General features: G+C 41.4%; 1 protein-coding gene across 1 annotated transcript in view; it reads left to right on the top strand.

The window, feature by feature from the left end:
• Nucleotides 1–12,835, top strand: part of kif20ba (kinesin family member 20Ba) — a 92,726-nt gene that overhangs the window by 13,853 nt on the left and 66,038 nt on the right. The window contains exons 5-9 of the mRNA XM_080740061.1: nucleotides 1,544–1,682; nucleotides 4,733–4,917; nucleotides 6,188–6,236; nucleotides 8,704–8,934; nucleotides 11,545–11,656. Of these exons, the coding sequence (XP_080596187.1) occupies nucleotides 1,544–1,682; nucleotides 4,733–4,917; nucleotides 6,188–6,236; nucleotides 8,704–8,934; nucleotides 11,545–11,656 (716 nt within the window). The remainder of the gene's footprint in view (nucleotides 1–1,543; nucleotides 1,683–4,732; nucleotides 4,918–6,187; nucleotides 6,237–8,703; nucleotides 8,935–11,544; nucleotides 11,657–12,835) is intronic.

Raw genomic sequence — 12,835 nt, 5'->3', positions numbered from 1 at the left:
CTAGTGCAGTGAATATAGAACAGTCGTGCAAAATCAACTGAAGCATCAAAAATATGTAAATTAAACATCACCATGTGATGAATTCCAGGGTATGTTGGCATTGCATCGTGACTGATACTCAGCGATAGCAGCATTTTACGCAGCATCGGCAGCGGTTCAGATACTGGTATCGAAACAACTTAAAGAAAAACGTATTGTCATCATCACACATTGCTCGTTCAATCCTGTACTCTAAAGCAGGGGCTCTCAAACTTTTTGTCTCAGTAGTCAGGGAATATCTTAAAAAGTACTGGAATAAATGCCTTACCAAAAGATGTCTTCACCAATGTGTTTGTAAAGGTGTCTAGTAACACATCTCACAAAGACTAAAATTCAGTTTCCCTAGGAGAATCCGTGACAGCTGATGAAAGCTGGGGTCCCATTAAATTAACTATACAGGATAAAACACACCAAAAATAAATCTGCTTTAAGTAGCATGTGAGGGGTCAAACTAGGGGTTTTTCATGATTCTGAATCCATTGCAAGCATTTGTTTTGCACGAAAAACATTCCTTGGGGTGAAGGCGGCTCCCACAAAACTGAAAAGTGATGACTCATCACTAAACCATAGTTAGCCCAAGGAATGTTTTTTTTGTGCAAATAAATCATGAAATCAGAATCATGAAAAACCCCTAGTTTGACCCCTGTATAGTTAATTTAATGGGACTCCAACTTTCATCAGCTGTAACAGATTCTCCTAGGGAAAGTGAATTTCAGTCTTTGTGAGATGTGTTGCTAGACACCTTTACAAACACATTGGTGGAGATTTCTTTTGGTAAGGAATTTATTCCAGGATTTGACACTATTTCTGAAGATAACACCCGACTACAGGGCACCCTGTACGTTTTATTTTTTAATCCGAGGCACCCCTACATTATAATTTTCACTCCCAGCACCTTATATTTATAGCATATCGTCGTTGTCGGGTGGAAACCTTGTATGTCCAAAACCGTTCGTTTTGTATTTATCATCTATAAAATGTACTAAACTAGTGAAAACACTAGTTTTCACTAGTTTTGTGTGACAGTCTTTACCAAAATACGTAAAAATTTGAAACTTGTTTCTGCCCGACAGTGACGATGTTTTAGTGATTATGTTGCGAGGAAAACGATGAGATAACAGCCATTTTGGTTAGAACTTTGTACTTCAAGTTTAAAATGATACTAAATATTTTTGTGTCCAAGTGTCCAAATAAATTCCAAATATTATCAAATGATCTCGTGGCACCCCTGGACTGCCGTCACGGCACCCGTCACCCACTTTGAAAACCCCTGCTCTAAAGTGTGTGTGTGTGTGTGTGTGTGTGTGTGTGTGTGTGTGTGTGTGTGTGTGTGTGTGTGTGTGTGTGTGTGTGTGTGTGTGTGTGTGTGTGTGTGTGTGTGTGTGTGTGTGTGTGTGTGTGTGTGTGTGTGTGTGTGTGTGTGTGTGTGTGTGTGTGTGTGTGTGTGTGTGTGTGTGTGTGTGTGTGTGTGTGTGTGTGTGTGTGTGTGTGCGTGCGCGCGCAGGTGTACGGTCCAGAGTGCGGTCAGAAGGAGCTGTTTGAAGGAACGGTGAGGAACTCTGTCAGAGACCTTCTGGAAGGAGAAGATTCTCTGGTCTTCACCTACGGAGTCTCCAACGCTGGCAAGACCTTCACCTTCCTGGGTGAGTTAAACGTTTTCAGGCCATTGAAGAATAATAATCGCCGGAAAAAAAAGGTTGTGTGTTGCGGTGGCGTAAAGAAGTGACCGAGCGGGACGCGAACCCAGGGCACATGGATCGTAAAACCAAGTTGTTAACCACTCGGCCACCAAGCCACAGTACTAATAGTAGGGCAGGAGAGAGGGGTCTACCAGCACCCCAATGACATGTTTTCGAAACCTGTTTTTTTTGGACCGTTATGATGTCTAGTTATGATTTCTGCTTGTTGCCGTCGCCAACTAATACCCCATGGGGTTCATTTTTAACCTTTTCTCACAACTATTCCCAATCTGAACCATACAATGGTCATAACAGAAAATGCCATAACGCTTGATGTAAACAACCTACAGGGACAAATGAACACACTTTTCTATATGATTTTGACCCAGGGAATTCATTAAAGTGGTTATCTTTTACATTTAAGCACATCTTGACCCTATTTCAGGACAGAAACGGCGAAGAATAACCCAAAAATGTTCAAAACACGTCTATACTTCTCTTTGTACAGATGAATTAAGGTGTATTCTTTTGATACCACAGGTTTTTTAGGACCCTTATGATGTCTAGTTATGATTTCTGCTTGTTGCCGTGGTCAACTAATGTCCCATGGGGTTAATTTTTAACCTTTTCTCACATATCCCCAATTAGTGTGGGGATTTAGGGGAGCAAATGCTAAATTTGTGCAATTTTGACTTAAAGCGCGAAATTTTGCACAGATGTAGCCCAGGGCTTGCTCTAATGATTTAGCTAGGGCGCCCGAGTCTGCGACCTTCGGGGTCGCCACAGCGGTCAAATCAAGTTGGGCTTCCATTGACTTTCTATACAGGAGGAAAATACCCAGAAAAAGATTTTTTTTTCTGGGTATTTAAGGAGGATCTGAGGGGTCTAACTAGGGGTTTGTCATGATGCTGAATCCATTGCAGGCATTTGTTTTGCACAAAAAACATTCAGTGGGCTAGAAATGGCCTTAGAAAACAATACACGTATGGGTGAGTATTCATGTTAGTCGGAGGCCTTAGGGTTTTTTTTTCTCGTGCTAATCAGTCTAAAAGTTCAAGATTTTGCACAGATGTAGCTCAGGGCATGCTCTAATGATTTAACTAGGGCACCCGAGTCTGCGACATTCGGGGTTGCCACAGCGGCCAAATCAAGTTGGGCTCCCATCGACTTTAGTGATGAAAAGTGATGAGTCATCACTTTTCAGAGTTGTGTGGGTGCTGTGGCGACCCCGAAGGTCGCAGACTCGGGCGCCCTAGCTAAATCATTAGAACATGCCCTGAGCTACATCTGTGCAAAATTTTGAACTTTTAGACTGATTAGCGCAAGAAAAAAAAACCCTAAGGCCTCCGACTAACATGAATACTCACCCATACGTGTATTGTTTTCTGAGGCCATTTCTAGCCCACAGAATGTTTTTTGTGCAAAACAAATGCCTGCAATGGATTCAGCATCATGACAAACCCCTAGTTAGACCCCTCAGATCCTCCTTAAATACCCAGAAAAAAAATCTTTTTCTGGGTATTTTCCTCCTGTATAGAAAGTCAATGGAAGCCCAACTTGATTTGACCGCTGTGGCGACCCCGAAGGTCGCAGACTCGGGCGCCCTAGCTAAATCATTAGAGCAAGCCCTGGGCTACATCTGTGCAAAATTTCGCGCTTTAAGTCAAAATTGTACGAAATTAGCATTTGCTCCCCTAAATCCCCACACTAATTGGGGATATGTGAGAAAAGGTTAAAAATGAACCCCATGGGACATTAGTTGACCACGGCAACAAGCAGAAATCATAACTAGACATCATAAGGGTCCTAAAAAACCTGTGGTATCAAAAGAATACACCTTAATTTATCTGTACAAAGAGAAGTATAGACGTGTTTTGAACATTTTTGGGTTATTTTTCACCGTTTCTGTCCTGAAATAGGGTCAAGATGTGCATACATGTTAAAAATAACCACTTTAATGAATTCCCTGGGTCAAAATCATATAGAAAAGTGTGTTCATTTGTCCCTGTAGGTTGTTTACATCAAGCGTTATGGCATTTTCTGTTATGACCATTGTATGGTTCAGATCGGGAATAGTTGTGAGAAAAGGTTAAAAATGAACCCCATGGGGTATTAGTTGACCACGGCAACAAGCAGAAATCATAACTAGACATCATAACGGTCCAAAAAAAACAGGTTTCGAAAACATGTCATTGGGGTGCTGGTAGACCCCTCTCTCCTGCCCTACTATAAGGAGGGCATTCAGTAGCCTGATTTCAGACTCTACGCTGGAGCTTGAGTCTGAAGTTGTCCCTATTCTATTTGATTACAAAGGGGAGGGGATTTGAAATTTGAAATTCCCAATCACAAGAGATCTGGTGGGAGGGGTTGTGTTTGACTTGTGTACACAAAACATTCCCCCCTCCCCCCCCCCCCCCCCCCCCCTATGACATGCATCAAACAGGTCATTGTCTTTGATGTTTCATTGATTAGAGAGAATCACTAACGAGCTATCGACACTTGTAGTTGTACCTCTTCTGAAGATCAAAGGAGGCAATTAAGAACTCTGGTGAGCCACCCCTCCCTCCACTGTTTCTGTTGATTTTCAAAAGTTAGACGCACCCCTCCTCCGTCTTGCATTGATTTCATTGGTCGGTTAGCCAAGAAATCGATAGAAAGAGACGCGTCATATGACACCTCCAGACCAAGAGAAGCAGTCCACTCAGAGAGTGTTTAGTAGGAGAGAGAAAGCCTAGCATGCGTTTCTTGCGTTTCTCTTGCTCACACGGTGACGCGAGGGGAGAGAGGAGTCAGCTTTTCCACCCGACTCTGCGTTTCAAGATCGTTCCGTTTTTAACCCCCGAAAATGCCGTTGTCGTCTGAACGGAAGGCCTATCTGACTTTTCCTTTTGCGGAATTCTCGTTGCCAAAACGCAGAACGGCGCCTTAGAGTGTGTGTCTCTCTCTCTCTCTCTCTCTCTCTCTCTCTCTCTCTCTCTCTCTCTCTCTCTCTCTCTCTCTCTCTCTCTCTCCAGGGTCAGACAGTGATGTGGGCGTTCTGCCTCGTTCTCTCAGGCTGCTGTTCAGCAGCATTGAGGGGCGGGTCTTCACCCAGATGTCCGTCAAACCTCATCGATGTCGGGACTTCATTAAGCTGACCCTCGAGCAGCAGCACCAGGAGACGATCTTCAAGAGGACCCTGTTTAAACTGCTGAAAGAGGTCTGAATTATACATTAATAATCTTTATTGTCCCCAAAGGGAAATTTGTCTTCACAGTCTCATTAAACAAAGTAACAAACACATCAAAAAGACAGATCATCAGTACCCCACACTGTACACAGAAAAACCCTCTTAGCGACGGGAGAGATTGTTTAGCAGATTGTTTAGCAGATTGTTTAGCAGGTTGTTCAGTGCAGCGATGGCTGAGGGGACACAACTCCTGCTGAACCCAACCTTGTTCCTCTTCAGGGTTCTGATCTTCACCCTGATGAGGTGGAAGTAGAGATACAGAGGATGATCAGTGTTATTGATAATGTTATTGATACAGAGGATGATCAATGTTATTGATATAGTTATTGATACAGACGATGATCAGTGTCATTTATTATTGATATAATTATTGATACAAAAGATGATCAGTATCATTTGTTATTGAGAGCCAGATGGCCTTATTGTTCATATCAGACAGTGTGGGTGTGGAAAGTCCAATAAATGTTAAATGGTAAATGGTGCATTTATATAGCGCTTTTATCCCAAGCGCTTTACAGAGATTGTGCATTACATTCACCCATTCACGCACACATTCATACACCGGTGGCGGAGGAAACCATGCAAGGCACCAACCTGCTCACCGGGAGCAATGTGGGGTTCAGAGTCTTGCCCAAAGACCCTTCGACATTAACTCAGGGGGAGCCCGGATTCAAACTGGGAACCCTTCGTGCTCTAATAACGGTTTCTCTACCCCTGAGCTATGCCGCCCCAATGATCTTGGAAGTGATACGGGTGATACTGTTAGGTATGGACAGTATAGTGAAGAAACATGCAGAGCAATACAACAGAACAGGTTGAATAATGGTTTTGTACAGTAATAACAGAAGATGAGGGGGCAGCAGAGAGTGATTTTAACTTGCGGGTTACACAAAGTCTTTGCTGAAAACGTTTATGGATTGATGTATTGCGGTTACTATTGGTTATTATTGGTCCAAGTATGTGCAGAATGTTATTTAGGTGGCATGTTGTTTAGACTGTGCTAGGTTTAATGTTTAAACGGTTTCCTACGGAGCATGGCAGCGCTGCGTCTCCCTGCACTCTTGTAGCGTGACCAGTTTATTGACCCTGTCGTTTGGTAGAGAAGGAGACCTTTATTCTAATAGTGTGCTTTGTAAGTGGCTGGATGAGAGCATCCATCTGCAAAAGGCCTGAACTGTTGAAAGAATGAATGAATAAGAGTTATTAAACATGTTTTTCATGGTTGATATTTGTCCTCCAGAACGACTGTCCCAGGACCCAGAGCTCCACTAGCAGGACCACCATGGAAGGTAAGATGACTGTTATGTTAGAATGAAGTGGAGCCAGACCCGTGATGTCAGCTGTTATCTGGCATCCCTGTTTGGTCCTTTTTTAGGGCTAGTGATTTGACATGTAGAGGTTGGTTAATGGGTCAGGGATGGGCGATATGGTGATAATTATCGTTGAGACGATACAATGTCTCCACGATATGTCGTTACGGAGATATCGTATGTATCGTGATACAATTGAGGGAGCCTTGTAAAAAATCCTCTTTAATTGTTAAAGACGGGGTGAAATCAAAAACATGTTTTTCACACTTTTAGAGCATATCTGTAGTGATAATATGGCCATACATAACACTACATGCCAAAAAAATAGAAAATAAACAATTTTTGTGTATATTTATATCAAAGGTCCCTAAATAGGCCATTCTTAATTACTTCCTGTGAACAGAAATTCAAAAAGTGATGACATAGAGTTTTTGAATATAAATGAACCTTTGATTACATTCACCTGTTTGTTTCCCATTGCTGGCTCCCATTACTCCCATTACTCAGATTTTAAATCCCATCACCTGAAGGGCTGGTCCCCTCGGATTGGTTCAGAAACACACAGGCTACCTTTTCAAACTGAAACTTCAAAATAAAATACCCAAACTAGTCATTTTATTGGGTCTTTAATACAGAGATTCATTGCAGAATTCAATTTAAACCTGCATTTTGGTCTAAATCAGTGGTTCTCAAACTTAAAAAATGTCAAGGTCTCCACGGTCACTTGTAGTTAGGGAAAGTTAGCCTCTAGCTACATCAATCTGGGAACTAAATCTAAATGACTAGCTTTCTTCACAAATGTGTTCTACTAGGTGTCTACTATCACCTCTGAACTTTGTCAAACCCAACTCCCTTGGCATACTTTGTGGGAGCCAATCAAAGTTGGGGGTATCGGGATACCCAGGGCCTGGGATTAAAGGGGGAAAAATAAAACATGGCCAATATGAACGTATGAGGTGTGTAATTAGGGTATTGTTGGGCTGCTGAATCCATTCCAACCATTAGTTATAAGTAAAAATGACTCCTTGGCCATAAAAAAGGCCTAATTGGCTAAGGCTTAGCCAATCATGTCATTCGAGTTTACATGTTTTAAACCCTGTGTTTGAGTGTTCCTTGTCAGATTGTATCATGTTATCCTGTGTGTCATGTGTGATTACCCACCTGATCTTGAATAGTTTTCATGAATTCAAACACTACTCCAACTTTTTTTTTTATTGGCAATATTATATGTCTCATGGACATTATATGTATTATATTATATACATTATATATATATATACATTATATATATTATATGTCTCATGGACATTATATGTATTATATTATATACATTATATATATATATATACATTATATATATTATATGTCTCATGGACATTATATGTATTATATTATATACATTATATATATATATACATTATATATATTATATGTCTCATGGACATTATATGTATTATATTATATACATTATATATATATATACATTATATATATTATATGTCTCATGGACATTATATGTATTATATTATATACATTATATATATTATATGTCTCATGGACATTATATGTATTATATTATATATATTATATATATTATATGTCTCATGGACATTATATGTATTATATTATATATATTATATATATTATATGTCTCATGGACATTATATGTATTATATTATATACATTATATATATATATACATTATATATATTATATGTCTCATGGACATTATATGTATTATATTATATACATTATATATATTATATGTCTCATGGACATTATATGTATTATATTATATACATTATATATATATATACATTATATATATTATATGTCTCATGGACATTATATGTATTATATTATATATATTATATATATTATATGTCTCATGGACATTATATGTATTATATTATATATATTATATATATTATATGTCTCATGGACACACAATTAGCTGTGGCCTATTTTATGGCCAATGAGGCATTTTAACTGAAAACTAATGTTTGGAATGGATTCAGCAGCCCAACAATAGCCTAATTACACCTCATACGCTCATATTGGCCATTTTTTATTTTTCCCCCTTTAATCCCAGGCCCTCGGGATACCCAATAACTTTGATTGGCTCCCACAAAGTATGTCAAGGGAGTTGGGTTTGACAAAGTTCAGAGGTGATAGTTGACACCCAGTAGAACACATTTGTGAAGAAAGCTAGTCATTTAGATTTAGTTCCCAGATTGATGCTAGAGGCTAACTTTCCCTAACTATTGTTTCCCTTCCCTTCCTTCAGAATGAGCTTCCTTGGTCTTAACAAGCTTGTGTGTGTGTGTGTGTGTGTGTGTGTGTGTGTGTGTGTGTGTGTGTGTGTGTGTGTGTGTGTGTGTGTGTGTGTGTGTGTGTGTGTGTGTGTGTGTGTGTGTGTGTGTGTGTGTGTGTGGTGGTCCCCCAGGCTCCTCCTCCTCCTCTGACTCCTCCCAGCAGAGCAGCAGCCTATCAGAGCAGCGTCTCAGCTTGGAGGAGCAGCTGATCTCACAGACCACGCTGTTCTCCGTGTGGGTCTCCTTCTGTGAGATCTACAACGAGAGCATCCACGACCTGCTGGAGGCCCCTCCCTCTGCCGGGGTCAGGAGGCGGGGCCTGCGCCTGTCCCAGGACATCAAGGGGAACTCCTTCGTCAGAGGTGAGGTGATCTTAGGGGTTAGGGTCAGAGGTGAGGTGATCCTAGGGGTTAGGGTCAGAGGTGAGGTGATCCTAGGGGTTAGGGTCAGAGGTGAGGTGATCCTAGGGATTAGGGTTAGGGTCACAGGTGAGGTGATCCTAGGGGTTAGGGTTAGGGTCAGAGGTGAGGTGATCCTAGGGGTTTGGAACGGGATGGTGTTTTCCGCTGGTGTTTCAGTCCGAGTTTATCAAAGGGTGCGTTCAGAAATGTGCACCGGGTGTGTGCTCAGTGTAGTGAGTGCCTAACCAGTGGTGCAGTGGTGATTCAATGTTTGGGGGGTCGCGGACGTCGCTCGACACCTACTATACAGGTCTAATGATATGCAAATAGGCTCGTTTCTTTGTTAAACAGTTGTCGAGGTGTGAACTTCGGCTCAGAAAAGGTTTGGGTCGTCGGGGGCGCGCGACCCAAGAGTCTAAGACAACTGCAACACTGGCTGCCTAAACCTAACCCTAACCTCAGTAAAATTATGCCTAAACCCAACCCTAACCTCAGTTAAAACTATGCCTAAAACTAACCCTAACCCTAACCAAAACCGGAGCGCATTTCCGAACACACCCTTTGATACACTCGGACTGAAACACCAGCAGAAAACACTCTCCCATTTGAAACGCTGGTTCCTAAACACTTCCTCGGGACTAGGGCTGTCACGATTATGACATTTTACGTGACGATTAATTGTCACTCAAATAATTGCGATTAACGATTTAATTGTGTTCTCTTGTTTGGCTTTTAGACTTTGAAGTTGCTCATGGTAGATATGACACATAATCTAAATATACATAGAAAATACTGACATATTTGACAACTTTATACAGAACATTGATAGTGGAAATAGCCGATCTACAAGCTCACAATGCGTTGCGACGCGTTGTGAGCTTTTTTGGGAATGCTTTTTCAATGTGTGTGTGGTGGTCCAGGTGAATGGTGTCCTCAGTAGTATAGTAATATTAATGTGTTCTACAGACCTCCACTAGGTCCAGGTCAGTGGTCCAGATGAAGCTCTAAAGGTCCTCAGTAGTATAGTAATAATGTGTTCTTACAGATCTCCACTGGGTCCAGGTCAGTGGTCCAGATGAAGCTCTAAAGGTCCTCAGTAGTATAGTAATATTAATGTGTTCTACAGACCTCCACTAGGTCCAGGTCAGTGGTCCAGATGAAGCTCTAAAGGTCCTCAGTAGTATAGTAATAATGTGTTCTTACAGATCTCCATTGGGTCCAGGTGAACGGTCCAGATGAAGCTCTAAAGGTCCTCAGTAGTATAGTAATAATGTGTTCTTACAGATCTCCACTGGGTCCAGGTCAGTGGTCCAGATGAAGCTCTAAAGGTCCTCAGTAGTATAGTAATAATGTGTTCTTACAGATCTCCACTGGGTCCAGGTCAGTGGTCCAGATGAAGCTCTAAAGGTCCTCAGTAGTATAGTAATATTAATGTGTTCTTACAGATCTCCATTGGGTCCAGGTCAGCGGTCCTGATGAAGCTCTGAAGGTCCTCAGTAGTATAGTAATAATGTGTTCTTACAGATCTCCACTGGGTCCAGGTCAGTGGTCCAGATGAAGCTCTAAAGGTCCTCAGTAGTATAGTAATAATGTGTTCTTACAGATCTCCATTGGGTCCAGGTCAGTGGTCCTGATGAAGCTCTGAAGGTCCTCAGTAGTATAGTAATAATGTGTTCTTACAGATCTCCACTGGGTCCAGGTCAGTGGTCCTGATGAAGCTCTAAAGGTGTCCTCAGTAGTATAGTAATAATGTGTTCTCCTCCAGATCTCCACTGGGTCCAGGTCAGTGGTCCAGATGAAGCTCTAAAGGTGTCCTCAGTAGTATAGTAATAATGTGTTCTTACAGATCTCCACTGGGTCCAGGTCAGTGGTCCAGATGAAGCTCTAAAGGTGTCCTCAGTAGTATAGTAATAATGTGTTCTTACAGATCTCCACTGGGTCCAGGTCAGTGGTCCAGATGAAGCTCTAAAGGTCCTCAGTAGTATAGTAATAATGTGTTCTTACAGATCTCCACTGGGTCCAGGTCAGTGGTCCAGATGAAGCTCTAAAGGTCCTCAGTAGTATAGTAATAATGTGTTCTCCTCCAGATCTCCACTGGGTCCAGGTCAGTGGTCCTGATGAAGCTCTAAAGGTCCTCAGTAGTATAGTAATAATGTGTTCTTACAGATCTCCACTGGGTCCAGGTCAGTGGTCCTGATGAAGCTCTAAAGGTGTCCTCAGTAGTATAGTAATAATGTGTTCTCCTCCAGATCTCCACTGGGTCCAGGTCAGTGGTCCAGATGAAGCTCTAAAGGTGTCCTCAGTAGTATAGTAATAATGTGTTCTTACAGATCTCCACTGGGTCCAGGTCAGTGGTCCAGATGAAGCTCTAAAGGTGTCCTCAGTAGTATAGTAATAATGTGTTCTTACAGATCTCCACTGGGTCCAGGTCAGTGGTCCAGATGAAGCTCTAAAGGTCCTCAGTAGTATAGTAATAATGTGTTCTTACAGATCTCCACTGGGTCCAGGTCAGTGGTCCAGATGAAGCTCTAAAGGTGTCCTCAGTAGTATATTAATAATGTGTTCTTACAGATCTCCACTGGGTCCAGGTCAGTGGTCCTGATGAAGCTCTAAAGGTGCTGAGGTTGGGACAGAAGAACCAGAGCTTCTCCTCCACCAAACTCAACCAGCTGTCCAGCAGGAGGTCATTATGATTCATTACTAATTAATAACCAGCATCGTTGATTAATTAACAAACTCTACTAAACCAGTGCAGCTCAACCTTTTCAGGAAGTGAACCCCAACATAATCATATTTGAACAAGCACTTGGAATTGGACACAACTGTTACTTTAATCGGTAGCACAGCTAAACGTTGTGAAAATGGCCAAACTACAAGCTCAAAACGAGCTGTGAGCTTTGCTGTGAATGAGCACTTGTGCTCAGCTACCCTTACCTAGTCGGGGGCGTTAGGGAGAGAACATGGCCATTTCGTGCTAATCAGTCTAAAAGTGCCACATTTTGCACAGATGTATATGTAGCCCAGGGCATGCTCTAATGATTTAGCTAGGGCGCCCGAGTCGACAACCTTCGGGGTCGCTACAGCGGCCAAATCAAGTTGGGCTCCCATCGACTTTCTATACAGGAGGAAAATACCCAGAAAAGCATTTTTTTATTCTGGGTATTCATGAATTTTCACTTTTTCTATTTTAAAACCTTATTTTGGGGTCCCACTGGCACCTTCTATCCTCACAAAGTCCTATTTCTGTACATTGTGTCTTTCTCTGGTTTTGGGAATACAGAGATGAAAAGCTTTCCACGGGTTCTCAGAACAGTGCTGTTCTGAGAGTTGACGCATGTGACGTCACACGCGTTTCCCGTTTTTTTTTTTTTTTCAGTCAAAAATGTTTTTTTCAAAAAATGTTTTTTCTCAAAAAAAAAATTTTCAAACTTTTTTTCAAAAAACTTTTTTTTTTTCAAAACACTTTTTTTTTTCAAAACACTTTTTTTTTCAAAACACTTTTTTTTTCAAAAAACTTCTTTTTTTTCCTGGAAAAACCCCACTAGATGCGCCCCTGAGCAAACAGAGGCCGTTTTGGTATTGCAGCTGGAGAGCCTCATTATAGTAGAGCTAGAACAAACAAAAAGAATGGTCAGAGTGTTTGTTGAGGGTTAAAACCTGTCTAAGACTCAATTTTGAGCATATATTTATACAAAAAATATAGTTTTAAAAGCATGGTGTAGGCCCTTTAAGTAGGATGTGAGGGGTCTAACTATGCAGGGTTTGTCATGATGCTGAATCCATTGCAAACATTTGTTTTGCACTAAAAACATTCCTTGGGCTATAAATGGCCCCAGAAAACGATGGTTTATTGATGAAAAGT

Source organism: Nannobrachium achirus, assembly GCF_963921795.1.
Source record: "Nannobrachium achirus genome assembly, chromosome: 13".
Taxonomy (NCBI): domain Eukaryota; kingdom Metazoa; phylum Chordata; class Actinopteri; order Myctophiformes; family Myctophidae; genus Nannobrachium; species Nannobrachium achirus.
Note: the sequence above shows the minus strand (reverse complement) of the source record. Positions and strands in the feature narration are given on the sequence as shown.